Source organism: Terrapene carolina, unplaced genomic scaffold (assembly GCF_002925995.2).
Source record: "Terrapene carolina triunguis isolate 2854851 unplaced genomic scaffold, T_m_triunguis-2.0 Scaffold179, whole genome shotgun sequence".
In the NCBI taxonomy this organism is placed as follows: Eukaryota; Metazoa; Chordata; order Testudines; family Emydidae; genus Terrapene; species Terrapene triunguis.
In genome coordinates, this window is record NW_020664530.1 from 8,791,439 (window position 1) to 8,808,184 (window position 16,746).

At 39.8% G+C, this 16,746-nt stretch overlaps 1 protein-coding gene across 1 annotated transcript in view; it reads left to right on the forward strand.

Annotated features, from left to right (window-relative positions):
- The window catches only part of LOC112107988 (adenylate cyclase type 1), a 215,664-nt gene that overhangs the window by 166,887 nt on the left and 32,031 nt on the right, over positions 1-16,746 (forward strand). Inside the window, exons 9-12 of the mRNA XM_024201932.2 lie at positions 3,215-3,370; positions 6,647-6,841; positions 9,394-9,491; positions 15,167-15,251. Coding sequence (XP_024057700.2) covers positions 3,215-3,370; positions 6,647-6,841; positions 9,394-9,491; positions 15,167-15,251 — 534 coding nt within the window. The remainder of the gene's footprint in view (positions 1-3,214; positions 3,371-6,646; positions 6,842-9,393; positions 9,492-15,166; positions 15,252-16,746) is intronic.

Below are 16,746 nucleotides of genomic sequence, written 5' to 3' on the forward strand. Positions count from 1 at the left end.
CTATTTCACCTAGTGCCTTCCATATGTTCCCTTTCTATTACTGCGACTTGGAACATAGAGCAAAAATATTGGAGTTAATTGCAAAAAAAAAAAAAGCTGCTACATTTTTTGTTGGGTTTAGAGAAAGGCATGCAGCAAAATACTCATATTTCTAGAAGAGCTATGGATGTGTTAAGAAAACATGATAGGATTAATCCGTAACATCACAACTAGCTACCCAAAGGCTATGTTCTAGCTTGGGGCCTTGAAGAGCATTGGTCTGAAGGTAGATCCCATTTGCCATATACTGACCTAAGGGCTATCTATGCCTAAAAATATCTTATTTGGTATGAACAACTAAGGAATGTGTTCAAGATATTTAGTGAAGTGAATGTCACTATACAATGTCCTTTGGGCAGAATATTGCTTTCCAGCAGTGAGTCACTTGCCAGAAATTCCTCAACTGAGAGATTATATGGGAAGCCACTTAAGAGAGATTTTTTTCACTATTTCTAACCTAAACATAATCAACTCCTTATATAGCAGAATAGCATGCACAGTAAACTATTGTCCTTTAAATTGAAGTACTATCAGATGTGCAGTATAATGCAGATAGTATTAATCTACTTTAATCATCCTTCAAGTGCACAATACACTAATTGTGCCCATTCAGGAATATTTTTCCTGTTAAATTTAATAACAGGTTGTGTCACACATTAATTAAAATGTTATGCAGATATTTAAACAGACTAATTGATTTCTGTGTTTGGTTATCGCAGTGTAACATGTAGTCTTCTGAACAGTACCCACACAACTCAATAGGAAAAGCTCTGTATTGCACCATAAAATGCAATGCATTTCTCAGTACCTAAATATACATATTTTAATCTGGATATAAAGCCAAATTCCACACTGACTTACTCTGTGTATAATATAGGGTGTGTAAAAAGCGACAAAGAGTCCTGTGGGACTAACAGACGTATTGGAGCATAAGCTTTCGTGGGTGAATACCCACTTCGTCAGATGAATGTAGTGGAAATTTCCAGAGGCAGGTATAAATATGCAGGCAAGAATCAGTCTGGAGATAACGAGGTTCGTTCAATCAGGGAGGATGAGGCCCTCTTCTAGCAGGTGAGGTGTGAACACCAAGGGAGGAGAAACTGCTTTTGTAGTTGGCTAGCCATTCACAGGCTTTGTTTAATCCTGATCTGATGGTGTCAAATTTGCAAATGAACTGAAGCTCAGCAAAAAGCAACAGAGGGTCCTGTGGCACCTTTAAGACTAACAGAAGTGTTGGGAGCATAAACTTTCGTGGGTAAGAACCTCACTTCTTCAGACGCAAGTGAGGTTCTTACCCACGAAAGCTTATGCTCCCAACACTTCCATTAGTCTTAAAGGTGCCACGGGACCCTCTGTTGCTTTTTACAGATTCAGACTAACACGGCTACCCCTCTGATACTTGAAGCTCAGCAGTTTCTCTTTGAATACTGGTCCTGAAGTTGAATATAGGGTGTATAACTGAAGAAAATTTGTCCCAGTTTCTCTAAATTCAGATAACCAAGTATGTACATGTTCACCCTAGTATCTGAGCAAACAGTTCTGATTTACTTCCTCCTTTCTACCCTGCTCATTAAGATTTGATGTAATGAAGTAGTCAACACCGTTGCATCATGTTCATTAGATATCAAACCCTAAATGCCAACCATTAAAGTGAGCACTCCCCAAAAAAGTGATATAAACAAATAATGGAAGCTTGGACCAAACATTTTCTCTTATGGATAGAACTTTTAGTGACCAAGATGACATTTCCATTTAGTGTATTGTATCTGGCTGACACATGGCCATAGTACATTGGATCTGTGCTATCAAGATAGAGAAGTGCAGCCCTCCATGTATGCTGGGACTCTCACTCATCTGCAGTGCGCTCCTCTGAATCACTTTGTTGGATTCCCTTTAATTTGTCCAAAAAAATTTCTCTAACATTTCCCATGGTTGGTGTAGGTAGAGGGGAGCTATAGAAGAAATGATTTTGGTGAAGTAAGGGATTGTTTCCCTAAATCCTGATAGGCATGGGCAACTCCCAGTTGTGAACATGTGGTAGACACATAATGCTGCAGTAAACAACCATCATACTTCTCGACTCTTAATGGCAATTATAAACCAAATCCTTTTTACTCATTTCAGTGGCCATATTCCTTGGCTCCTAAGGACAAAGATCTGAGCTTTGTTTGGGGTTGAGAATATGTTTCAGGTGTCTGGGCACTATGCACCAAACTCGGGGTCTCTTCACTTTTGCTCCTAAAATAGGTGCATAATAATTTGATCAGAGTGACAGTACTTCTTTGTGTTACAGTGCTGGCAGGTAGTGTGGCCTTTCAAAATTCTCACAGATCCTCCTTCACAGATGACACATGCCAAAAGCATAAATAATCCAAGCAGAGGAGGTTGCATGGCTCCTGAAAATAGATCAGGGGGTTCTGGCCCTGGTTCTAATCTAAGACCAGCACATAAGCATATCTTACATTCCATCAAAGTCAATGGGTGTTAAACACAGGCTTAAAAGTTAAGCAAGTGCTTTTTCTGAATCCGGGTCCTCTGTGCTGAAAGAAGTGGACCCATAAACGTTCACCCCAGAATTCCGCTCCATGGCTCAATGTCCCCAATTTTGAAGAAGCAAGATGTGGGGTATAATAGTTGGGTCCCCCGGTTCCCTGCTTGATCATGGTTCCATGGATGCGTGCGAGTATCCTGGAACCAGAACTCTAGTTGCTAAAATGGGAGAGTGAAGGTAAGTAGAACATGACAGGAATGTTCTAAAAAGAAAAGGAATGAACAGAAAAGCTCACTCATGCTTATACTTCTTACGTGCTGCTTTTATTTTCATGGGGAAAATGGTTATTAAATCAAATGAATATAAAGTAGAAGAAGAAATACAAATAATGCCTCTCTTCTACATCAGTCGCTAATGGGTTTTAATACTCTTAGTTTCTATAGAAACTCAATTTTTAAATATTAGTTCTGTTGTGCTTAAAGATAATTTGTTAAACATATTCTATATACTAGATATAAAAAGGAGAAGTATTCTACCCCTAAGAAAATATGGCATATAATAAAATATATTGTTTGATCACAATATTTTCATGCTTATTCTGATCATTGGATGGGATATGTGTATGTAGGTATGTCTATATGTATGTAAACCTGTATCTTTTTCATATTTTTAATTGCCTGACAGATATTTCCAGGACTGATTCTCTCAGACATAAAGCCTGCCAAAAGAATGAAGTTCAAAACAGTCTGCTACCTGCTGGTCCAGCTCATGCATTGTCGTAAGATGTTCAAAGCTGAGATACCTTTCTCCAATGTCATGACATGTGAGGATGATGATAAGGTAATTAATAAGGATTCTCTGAGGTCCTTGAATGTGTGCTTTTAAAATGTCTGTTGCTCCATGTTGTCTCACAAACTAAACCAAAACAGGTTGTTACTACATAAGTGCTGTCAATATAATAAACCCTTGTCTAGAAAAAATTCCCCATCGTTGCTAATATGGTTTTTGCTCAGTAGGTAATAGCAGCTTTAATCCTGAGGCAGCCACAGGTGCCTTATCTGTACATTTCAAGCACCAGGTAAATTAGAGCATAGTAAATTGACTTGGCTTTTGAAAAGGCAAATGGCACCAGGCGTGCTGTCTGTGCTAGGGATCCCAGTGTTCCCACTAGTCCTGGAGCTGAACTGCTAGCAATGATGAGAAACTTTTGCAGAATTTCCCCAGTATAGACAAAGCTTAAGTGTAGCAGATTTCAGGTGCAGAGTCCCCCATACAAGTGCGTGCACACACATCTCACAACTGGCTACCATCTGGGACTTGTCCTTCAGAAAAGAGTCCCTGAGGCCATTGCAGAAATTTCAAACAGCTGTTTTGCAAATCCCTGGAGTCCTCCACAGTTTTCAGCTGATAGCATTGTACATGCAGTAGCATACAGAAAGTAAGTATATTTGTATGCCTGTTCATTTCTATATGAAAATGTGAATGGTAACCATGAATCATAAAGCTGATTTGGTGTTGAAACCAAAAGATTGGAAGAGTTGTCAGGTCATTTATTTTGCCAGTAGGTGGCAATGTTACATAGTTTACTGCTTGTATGTCAACTGCGGTAGAACAGGAAGTTCATTCATTGGGATTTGAACTATGTCTTGGACTTACTCTGATATAAACAAGATACATTTTGAAAAACGTCAAATCTGCCTTTCTGGCAGTATTAGAACTTTCCTGTTCGTGAAAATTTTGTTTCTCCCAGTACTGACAGAAACACAAAAATTAAAAAAGCAGCTCTTTTTGGTTTAAATCTCTTATTGCAGCCTTTATTTACCATTTATAGAAATAGCGTAACTCACATAGTAACTCACACATGACATCATTGCTCTGAATTACGTCTTTTAAACGCTCTTTGAGTATTTTGAAAAATCTATGTTTATTCTATAAAAGTTATGTGACAATTTAGTCTTTTTTTGTGTGTGCGTGTATACATAGTACACATACAAAACCTATAGTATGTTAGGGAACTGGCTTAAATTCCCCACAGTCAGAACATTCAAAGTCACTGCTATAATGTTATATTTAACTTACCTAGTTGTGTGTCAAGTGTTTGCAACTCATATGGGACTCTTATCTCAGGGAACATGATGTAAGAGGTTAATCTATACAAACCAACCTGCTCTCCAGGCTTCCTTCAGAGATCATTATTCCTTAAATCATGAAAGCCATATACAGCTCAAAATTCTTTGAAGCTGACCCAGTATTATCTGCATCTGTGCTACAATAAAGTTAAAAAAATTCTCTGACAAAATACTTTACCTTGCAAAAACTTGAGACATCATGAAAGTCTGTAACATGAAAAAAGAGGTAAAATGCATGTTAGAAAATAAATGAAAAAGTAGGTATATGTGCACAGTAGCTGATTTTATGGGCTAATAGCTCACTCCATTTTAATACTCTTCAACAGAAAACTCAAACAAAATCTAGGTCACTTAATTGAAAAAACAGCCTGCAAAATCTAGTTTAGAAAGCAAAACTATTAGGCACCAAAATATAAGCATCTGAAATGACACATCTATTTGTGTGTGTTAACTGGAATTTTAAGTACATGTTAACATAGTGGCCCTTCAGATTACATGCTTATTCAATATATTAAACTCAAAAGGCAAAACTCAAGTAGGTATTTTAGCTGTGTCATAAGCATTTAGCACCAATACTATAGTGTAAATATGAGAACAAGAAAACAGTGAGAGAACTGAAAAGATATTTTATTTATGCTTTGGACTCTCTTCCAGTACTTATCAGGGACCACTCCTGAACCAAGCCACTGGTCTGTAGTATTTCCTGACTGATCACTAGCTTCATATATCTACTTTACAGGGAAGTCTGCTTATGTGTGTTAGTAAACTAGCTGCTGACCTGTGTTTATTTGTGTGTTGTGTTTCATTTTCATTTTAAGAAGAGCTGCCCCTCCTGTTTCACACACAGTAAGAAAAGAAACATCTATTCATTCTCCATACATTTAGCTGGTCACCTTTGTCACCTGAGCTGTGACTTTGAAAGGGAATTGTAAAATCTCAGAGATATTTTCTAGGTATATAGCCTTTTAAAAAGTGGGCTATTAAACATTGACAGCACTGCACTGAGACCTTGTAACAAGTTTCTAATAGTGACAGGAAAGATTATTCTTATTATATCCTAGGTGGTAGACATCTGGGTTTTTTTTCCCAAGCTGATTAGTCATAACCTAATGTATTAAATGGCCTTCCCTGACACCTGCAAATGTTTCATAAAGGAAATATGTTTCTGACTATGTAGAAATAGGTTGAGCCCTTCTGTATAGGCATGACAGGGGCACAGCCAGGCCAAACTTGAGTGGTGCAGTCATCCCATGCATCAGGTCGCAACACCTGGAGCAGGGAGCCAGGCCCAGGCTTGCAGGACAGCAGCCACAGGAGTGAGTAACGCAAGAGAAATGGTAACAGAGGAAATATTATTATAAGGGAATCCCTTCATTATCCCTATATTTGTGGCTAAACTTCTGGTGTAAAATTATTCAAAGTCTTATGCTGTGGATGTGGAGAAGGTGAAGAAAAATTGCTTTGCAAATACGATCCCATCCATGTCGTCCTGAACAGCAGAACTGTTCAGAGGCATGGACAGTCTAGGTTAATTTGAGTTGTCTCCGCTAAGCCACAGAATTGAGTTTTTCTCATTTGTGATCAATTTTCTTGTTACCTCGCTGATCAAGTCACCCTGATCTGGGATGAGCTGGCTTTCTCCACAGTGGCAGAGTAGAGTGCTGTCAAGGACAATATGTAGAGGGATTTTTAAGGATGAGGAGTGAAATCATGGCCCCACTGAAGTCAATGGGAGTTTTGCCATGGAATTTAGTGGGGCCAGGATTTTACCTGAGAAATTGTAACTAATTTGTAATTAGACTGTAACTTGACAGGAGCAAGGACTATGTCTTTTCATGTATTTGTCTACAAATTTGTATTTCCTAAGCTGAACAGATTCCTGATGCTGACTGGGGACTTGGCAATACAAATGATGAGACATTTTCAGTCACGGATAATGTCATTGCAGTGAATAGCTGTCATCCTCTTGTTTTCTTTTCTGCTGCAGAGGAGAGCATTAAGAACAGCCTCTGAAAAACTCAGGAATCGTTCCTCTTTTTCTACGAATGTGGTATACACCACCCCAGGAACTCGAGTAAACAGATACATCAGCCGTTTGATAGAGGCCCGGCAAACTGAGTCCGAGATGGCTGACTTGAATTTCATTACCCTCAAGTATAAACAAATTGAACGTGAGCATAAAGTAAGTGAGAATTTGAATAGGGTCACTGACCAAAGATAATTGGACAGATGGAGTTGCACCTTCGTAGACAAGGTCCAAATTTTGCTCATTATCTTTAAACAATATTACAAGGCCTGACACCTCGCTCCTGCAGAAATCCACAGGATGGGGCTAAAGAGGAGAAAATCCCAGTGATGATTCCTTTGTGGATTTCCTCCCCTGTCATTCCATTGGGAGCATGGGGATTGTATTTCCTGCCCTGCGTAGTAGGCTGCAGGGCCCATACGTAGGGACATATGCGGGAGGCTCAGGATCCATGCAGAGGCACTTGCCTCCACAGGTTCGGTGGTTCCTTATAGTAGCCTACCCCGTGTAAAAAGGCCACATTATCTTTTCTGGAGAATTTCTGTAAAGCTGGAGCCAGGGGTTGATGTTCATCTCTCCTGGACCCAGCCCTGGCCTACCTAGTCTTAACTCACATGGTTATTTTTTTCTTTTAAGTGAAGGATGGCAGAAGTGGTCTGATTTTAGACTAATGTAGTAGTAGCCCTTTTTTTCCCCCTCAGATGTAAGCCATACAGTCAAGGGTACGTTGTCACCTCTGATTAGTGTCCCACACACAAAACTGAATTTTTACCCATTAATATTCATTTCAAGATGCCACAGATTAATCATTTAATTTTCATTCTTTAAAAAGCAAACAAGCCCTTCCTGTATAGTTGTAAAAAAGGGTGAGGTTTACCAGTGAAAATGGAACAGCTCTTTTGGGGGGTAAAGGTATATGGAATCTTGTGAAAATATATGTTTAGAGCTTTTAAAAAAGACATTTTGTTTAGCTGGTGATTTTGTGTGGTTTACAGCAGAAAGCATCTGCAAAGCTGCCCTAAAGGAGGAGCCAAGGATTCCACTGGAGAGAAGGGAATCCTCGAGTCATGTAAAGCCATTTTAGCCAGCTCTGTGCCTCCCACTCCCTCGCTTCCATGTAGAAGGAGTAGACACTGCAAAGACAAGAGATGGGGTGAGGGGTGGTGTGGACAACAAAAATCCATAGAAAGAGCTTCAAAGTTCTATTAATTTGGGAAGAAGAAGAAAAAAGCAATAGTTTGTAAATTCCATAACCTGGAACTTTTGGGGGCTAAACCCCAGGAGATGAGCCCTGCCCCTAAGAATTTCACAGAAGACAACCCCTAAGCTGTTTGTGAAGTGCATTATAGCAGGGCTGTCACCTGTGCACTTTCAAAGTGCACTTACATCTTACAGACTCACAGGGTTTGAGCATGTGGGACCCTAGGCTCAGCCTCTGCACACTTTACAATGGTGCACATGCAGTCTTATGTAGCTGCACACTTTCTAAGCTTAGCACCACATACCAATCTCAGTTACACTTGTGTAAATCCTGAATAACTGTGAGTGAAATAAGTTCAGTTTGTGCTGGTGAAACTGAGATCAGAATCTGGCACTTAATGAGAAAACATATTCAAATTCTTCTTTACCTGTGCAGCATACTAGTTTCTCAGACTCATGCCTTTGTTACACCAAAACCAAGGATTCACTCACATCTCTCAATAAGAGGTATTTCCATGCCACAAGTCAATGTTCTTCCCTCAGCTGTTTCAGTTGAAGGGCTGTTTGAAAGCAGCAAAGATTTTTCTTAATAATGGGAAAAGTCTATTTTTTCCTCCCCATTCTGTCACAAAGTAGCTGAACTCTTTTTGCTCAAGTATCAGAGGGGTAACCAATTCACCTCTGGGCTGAGGTCAAAGCTGAATAATTGCAGACTGAAAGGTGAATGTTTGGGAAAGATATGGGGTACAGAAACAAAGGGTGAGAAAGTAAAGTGTCATGCAGCCTTAACTACATCAGATACTGAATAATAACATTTAAAGTATCAGAGGGTAGCCATGTTAGTCTGAATCTGTAAAAAGCAACAGAGAGTCTTGTGGCACCTTTAAGACTAACAGAAGTATTGGAGCATAAGCTTTCATGGGTGAATACCCACTTCGTCAGACGCATGTAATGGAAATTTCCAGAGGCAGGTATAAATATGCAGGCAAGATTCAGTCTGGAGATAACGAGGTTCGTTCAATCAGGGAGGGTGAGGTCCTCTGCTAGCAGTTGAGGTGTGAACACCGGGAGGAGAAACTGCTTTTGTAGTTGGCTAGCCATTCACAGGCTTTGTTTAATCCTGATCTGATGGTGTCAAATTTGCAAATGAACTGAAGCTCAGCAAAAAGAACAGGAGTACTTGTGGCACCTTAGAGACTAACAAATTTATTAGAGCATAAGCTTTCGTGGGCTACAACCCACTTCTTCGGATGCATAAAGCTCAGCAGTTTCTCTTTGGAGTCTGGTCCTGAAGTTTTTTTTGCTGTAGGATGGCTACCTTTACATATACATAACATTTAAAGATATTTTCTGGGTGTGAATTAAAACACGTTCATTGCTACGTTTGTAAATATGTGGAAATATAGCAGCACACTCTATTTTAAACCACAGTTGTTCCTAGTTTAGAGTCAGAAGATATGGTATAGACGCTTCACTAACTGTCTTTGTGCATCTCTTCTCATTCACAGTACCACCAGCTTCAGGATGAATACTTCACCAGTGCTGTAGTTCTTTCACTAATTCTAGCTGCCTTATTTGGCCTTGTCTACCTTCTAATAATCCCACAGTAAGTATCTCTTGCTATTTAAATTCAAAGCACAGCATTTTCAAGGATCTTGTACACAGATTCAAACATTAGCTGTTCTGGAGCGAGAACTGAAGCACATACTACTAGATCCTGTAACTCAGCAGGGAAAATGAGACCCCAAACAACAAAAGGCATTTGAAGGGATATTTTGAAAGTATACAGACAAGGTTGGTAAACTTTGAATTCAGTGGTAAAACAATAAATCCAAACTCCAGCCTTGTCCCTTCCACCTGTCTACAAAATCACCATTATTTTTAGCTGGCTTGTTTCAAAACAAATGCTTCAGTGCTCATCTTTGGGGGTTTTTCACATTGCCAGCATCCTACCTCTGATGCTCAACCCCTTTAATAACGAACAAATTAGTAAAGTATGCATGCAGAAGAAGAATACAGTAGAAACTTGCTAAATGGGACATTGCTTAGATAATTCACACACACAAAATGTTGATCTCTCCCCAATTCTCAGCAAAGGTTTACTAGCAGAGCAGCACTGTAGTGAAGTCTCATATTACTAATACCTTTAACTTTTAGAATATTTACTAGTTTTCTATGAAGTCTTATCATAAGTATTTAAAACTAAGCTGCACTGGAGAAATAACAGAGCCAGGAATATTTTGTGATGTAGTATCTTGTCTTTTGATTGTACATTTGCTTATTGGCTAATTCATATAATTCAGTAATTAGCACTGAGTCTCATGAATTGATTCTAACTGGTAAAGAAGCAGACATCAGAGTCGAGTTTCCATGGGGTTATTATAGTCAGCAAGTGGGGAGAATTATTAAAAAAAAATGTTTTTGACAATATCCTTTTTAGGGTGGGATCTTCAGAAGCACTCAATATTAGGCTAACTCTGTTCCCATCCAAGTCGTTAGGACTTTGATGTGAATAGAGGTAGGCCATGGCTGAAAATCCCACTGTCACGGAGTGGCTGACCCCTGCAATTGAAGTAGGTCAGGCGCCCCTCTGCAGAAGCAGGTATTCCCAGTTGGGCCAATTAAGGGGGCAGGGCTACATCTGAGGTTGTAAATGGTTAGAGGGAGTTCCAGTGAAGGGATGGTTGTGGGAACAGGACGAGAGAGAGAGAGAAAGCAAGAAAGCTAGCTAGCTAGCTGCAGGAAGCAGGAGTGGCAGGACTGCCAGAGTCCCCTGGGAGGGAAGGCAATGAGAGCCTGAGACATGAAGGGTGAGCTGAGAAACTGTGCTTTTGGCTGGTTGTTAAATTTGGACAATAAAATCTTGCCTAAAAGAGACTGTGGGTGTGAGTGAGCCATTAGCAAGCTGGGGAGAAACACTGCCTTATGACACCCACCCTTAACTCTTAATTCAGTGATTCCCTACTAAATTTTCCTGGTAGTTTTAAACTAAATTGTAGTTTAATAAGGTTCTGTAATATGAAAGTCTGAGCCACGTGTTTATTGTTGAAATAATAATAATACTTTAAAGGGTTATTGCCTCTTTCATCTGAGGATTTCAAAGCCAGTTACAAAAATCAGGGAATTAACCCCCAAAAGGCCTCCCTGAAGTAGGTAAAACATAGTTAGGAATTGCTTCACTTAATTTCAAGGTAACGCCCAGCAGCAGCATCTAGAAGTTCAGGACAGGAAGTGTCAAAGTATAGCAGATGCAGTTGAAACTTGAGAATGAACTTAAGGGGACAAAAAATATAGGGAATTGGAAATATAGGAAATAGACTCTTATAAAAAGGGGCATAGTTATTTAGTGACCATCTGGTCAGGCCTTCAGGTTAACATCTAATCTGACAGCCCACCAGCTGATCAGCACTACTGAACACCATGCTGTTGCACTGGTTATTTACTGATTTAGACAGAAAAGCTGCACTTCCCAAATAACTAGTACCACTCTCTGCAGGATCCACAGGAGGGGTTCTTGGACAATGTTTCTTCTGAGTACTGACTTGGGCAGTTCCTTTGAAGGTTGTGACAAAATCACAGCCCACATTGCAAAACTTGGAAAAAGCAAATTCTTGTTAGGAAAGCCCTGATCTCCCTTGCCCACAACACTTTTGACTTGGAAATGCTATTTAAATGGCCAAAAGCCACATGTGATGACGAAGGAGATTCTGGTCAGTAGAGACAAAGAGAGGCTGAAGGATGTAGGTCATGTTATTGCAACAGGAGCGAAAATATAACAGAGCAACAAAAAGCTTGACGACTCTAACGGGAGAAATATTGCCAGAGGGAACGTGCAATGACAACAACAAAATCTTTCATATTATTTCTCCGTGTTAAAAGCCAGACTCTGGTCAGTCATTGCATGAGCACATAAAGGGGAAGAAGCCTTTGCTCACTGTGCTGTCTATTAAAGGTTTGTGACGTTCCCCAGGGTACAACCTGGATTCTTGGGCAGCTGTGCCCCTCAGTTCTCTGCTCTCACACAGCCTCCAGCATATAAATTTACCCCCAGTTATACTGCAAGAATGCTTCAATCAGACAGCCTGCCACCCTTGAAATATACAGCAGAGTGACACCAGCAAATTCCCAGTCCCTGACTTTCCCCCAGAAGTGTGCGTCTTCTACTGCCTAGCACAGTACAAGCTCATATAAAGTCTGTCATTTCATTAATAGAAATTAATATGCACAAACCTTGTTATCGCAAATGGAGTTTCCCCAACACTTCAATTCAAACACACACTGGCTTAGATAAAAACAATAAACAAGTTTATTAACTACAAAAGATAGATTTTATGTGATTACAAGTAATGAGGCATAAAAGTCAGAATTTGGTTACAAGAAAATAAAGGTAAAACACAACACAAACATAAGAGTGAATTCAAAGCAACAGATTTCTGTCACCACATGTTCTAGCAGTTTTACTGGCTGAATCTTTCAGCCAGGATCACTCCCCGGTCCAGTAATGCTTCTTTTGTCTTTCAAGCATTGTTGATGCCTTGAGTAGAGATGAAGGGAGAGAGGTAATCTGAGGAGTTTGTTCTCCTTTCTTATAATATTTCTCTTCTTTGAGAATCATCTTCAGCTATGCTTCAGGCAACAACAAGTTTGTGAGACAGGAACTTCCAGCTGTTTCTTTGCCAACATGTAAATTTATCGCTCACACCCTTTTTCTTTCCTGCTAAAGAATGGCCGCTTAACCTGGTGATAGTCCATTTGATTTTGATTAACACCCAGCTGAGGTGTTAGTTTGCCTTTTGTCCCTAAGGAACTGTTTTGTGCCTGCTTTTCTAAACTTTGAACATGTCTTATACAGTAGAATTTAATAACTTTACATACTGTGTTGCCACACACATTTTACCAGGACAGTAATGTTCAGCAGATTATGAGTTTTCAAATGATACCTCACAAGGCATACTTTGTACCAAATTTATCATAGTCTTGTGGAAAGGGTAAACATAGGGATACAGACCATGACAAGGCTCTGTCACTTTCACAGTCCTTGTGATCAACTAAGCTAAAGGGCTGCACAGACAAGTGGTGCTTGCCTCACCAAAAGGAGTGGGAGAAAGTTAGGCCATGATCCTGTCTACCTACGCTGGCAAACTATGGAGGACACTGTACACTTCACCACCTTCTGGGGTGATGCAGCAGATGCGCCCCTCCCAGCTAAGGTGGTATGAGGCTGTACCATACAGAAGCCAGTGCTTTAAAAGCATGGTAGCACCTGCTTTCTACTATTATTATTAATATTTATATTGTGGCAGCAGCTACAGGCCAGCCAGATCATGGATGTCACAATTCAGGGCAACTGTACCTGTGTTCCCCTTCCGTGGTCCAGAAAGGGCACCCACTCTTAGGCTCATCAGCCATCATCGGTTTTGGATGAAGACATGCATCTCTCTCTTCCTCCTGATTGGAGTGATTCCAGGCTGCACAGTTCCCTGCCTACACTGTGAATTCCCCAGCAAGTCAGAATGCTTCAGCAGGCCTGCTTTGCCTTCTCCTCAGAGGCTATAACCAGCATAATTACCCATAGTTAAGTTACTACACAGCTCTTTCTAAACAAGCACATTTATTCTTAAGGTAAAAGCATTAAAGAGAAAACATATTACAAACAATAAAAGAACATACACACATGCTAATAAGCTTACCAGAGATCATCCCAACTCCAGCATGGGCTCTCGCAGGTGGACAGGTCTTTTAACCCCCCACTGTTTTTTCTGTGGTTACAAGTTTAGAACATGTTTTCCTCACAACAAGAATACCCCATGAATAGGTCAAGCCCTTCCAACACTTCCCAGGAACGATTGGAGCCTCCCTTGGACAGAAGATTCTGTCCATTTGCTGGATCAGAAAGCAGGTCTTGAATCAGTGTAAACTCAGGCTATTTATCCCAAAGTCCTTTCTGCCTGTGTTGGTCTCTAGAAAATCCAGTGAATGTGAGCCTCTCCTGGTGGTGGTACCTCTTGGAAGTTGTTACAGCCTGAGTGAATTTGCCTAATCCCCTCCCTGCCCACTTCTTAGTTTCTGGAGGGTGGTGGTTTCCCCACTCCATGGAAATACTTGCAATCTCTGGCCCACAATGATGCATAGACTTAAGATCCCCCAAAGAGATATTGCAGGAAAAGGCCATATCTGTCACAATGGAGACATTGTGCCAGGCTCTGTACAATCATATAGCAAACAGTAATTCCTGTCCTAAAGAACATACCCCCAGCTAGAGTCGCTCACAATTTTAAAAAAATGTCTCAGTAAGTACTGCAGGACTTCTCTAAATTTTAAATCAGGGACACTTATTGGGATCATATAGTGACTTGGAAAAATTCCACTGTAAAGCAGTCAATCTCTTCTTCTTCCACTATTGGATTCTAAACCCCTATAAAAGCAAGAACTTTTTGGTGGTGACAATAAAGAGCACAGACATAGACACAATGGCCTATAAAAAGGTTACGCAATTTATATGCTCCCTCAATCCTGGGGCTTACCAGGGGCCAGCCTTGCCCGTGCATAAATTAGCACACCTGCATGTATGCTGTAATTTATGGCTGACTATCCACATACTCAAGCGACTAGTGCAGCAGCCAAGGATCCTCAAGATGTAGGAATGCCTGGCCATATCCCCTTTCTCCTAGTCTCATATCCTGCTTTGGGGGATGGGAGGGAATTTGATACAGGAGTTACTGTAGCTACTCTGCAGTACCCAATTTTTTCCCTATGCATGGGGAATTCTCAGGGTTGAGATCTGTTAAGTTTCCGGTTGCTTTGCATGGAGCAGCTGAAATGGAGCAGCTAAGATCCAATTCAATAAGTGATCGAGTGGACAAACCTCTAATCTTTATAACTCTTCTTTCTCTCACAAGGAGTTAAAGAGAGAGGAACTGCGATAACCATTATATATCAGCGCAGGGGTCAGCACCACCATGTTGCACGACCTGAGACCTAATACAGTTGATGCTCTGAGATTGTGTGATCCCCTTACTAGGTTCCTGATAGATACTATATAAAAAAAAAAGTACTGAATTGTCATTCTTGAGAATTTCACTAAAGGATTTCTGGCAACACAATAGGAAGAAGGTTTTAAAAAAAATGAAAACTCCCTCTGTGTCCATCAGTTTGATATTGGGGGGGAAATCCCACATGCATTGCTCTGATCCACCAAATGGCTTTAGAAAAACACCAATACAGCTAGCTCAGATATACTCTTTAGTTGCATTGCTTTACTGCTATATTTTTTTCTTCTAGGAGTACCATAGTCCTTGTCCTCCTGGTGTTCTGCATATGCTTCCTAGTGGCTTGTATTATGTACCTACATGTCACACGAGTACAAGTAAGTGATTTGAGTCTTCGTGATACCTCTTCCTTCAGGAGTTTTATTTGGTGGTAGTTATTTGGAACCTGGTAACACCTATGTGCACTTCATAGCATGATGTAATCTGTGTATTTTTCTAACCTGCCTAATCTGTAGCAAAGCAATGCATTAGAAACTCCAAACAGAACCAACAAATCTGGGACTAGCTCACTTTAAAGATGTCTCTTTCCCTCTGCTAGACATGTTTTTGAGCAGGTTTTCAAAATGGTAATAAAGCAGAAGGACATTCTGCACACTGTAGAAGGAGAAAATCAGGGTAGGGATCTGCAGAGACTAATTTTTCTGGTGAAAGTCCTCATTGGATTAGTCTTTATTTGGTATTCTCAGATAAAGAGCAGGAGAAAATATCCACACAATTAATCAGCTCTGCTGATTAGTACACAATTGTTTTAAATTAAGAAAAATACCCTTTGGTTAGAGGAGAGGAATTGTTTTCTTGGAAACATAAATAGTTTAATTAGCAGAGTAACTGGTAAAAAGCAAATCTTTATTTACAAACATATACAATTATTTGGGAGTAATTTTGTTAGTCTCTTTTATTTCAAAAAGGCACAGTAGTTCATACTCATGCAGTTTGTAAGAAATCGTTCCCATTATTAAGGTCCTTTGAGGCTAATGTAAACTTAAGGTACGCTCTTGCTGTTGTTAAAGTCAATGACAATCCCTATAAAGGTGTTCATCACTTCACTGGATTGAACCCTATATCTGAAAACAGAGAGAGAAAATTCCATATGTAACATTAGCAATTGTCTAGAGAAGCAGCTTAGCCTTGTTTGTGGAGTGTGGGACTGGGAGCCAGGAACTCCTGTATTCTAATCCTGGCTCTGGCGCACTCTCTTGCTGTATGACATTGGACAGGTCACTCAACTTCTCTGTGCCTCAGTTTCTCACATATAAAATGGAAAAAATAATAATACAGGTATTTACCAACCTTCTTAGGGAATCTGGGGTGATTAATTAATTAATGACTATACAGTGGTCCTGAAAATAAATGTAAATAAAGGCAATGACATGCAAAAACCTATGTTAATATAGCGATTGCAATCTTAAAATCATAAGAAAAAGGCAGGAAATGCAAAAGTTTAAGTGTAACTTTAACTCGACCAAGTCTTACATGAATTACTTATACTTAGTTTTTCTAGTTAAATTTGTTGCTTATTTAATTACGCTTCATACTGTATGTAAACCATAAAATGTACAGGATATACAATGTGGCAAGATTGCAGTTGGAACCTTTTGTTACTTGTTTGTCATTTTAACTATGCAACGTTATCACTGTACTAACAGAATATCCTGCATTTTATTATTGCTGTTATTGCTTTTGTGAAGAACAAGGAAATTATCCTTGAATTACTTCCACTGCAAACTGCATCATTCACTGTACAATGAAAAAATGTTTCCTGTCATACGATGGGATTATAGTTATCCTTTGTTGTGTTAGGTACTGAATCAC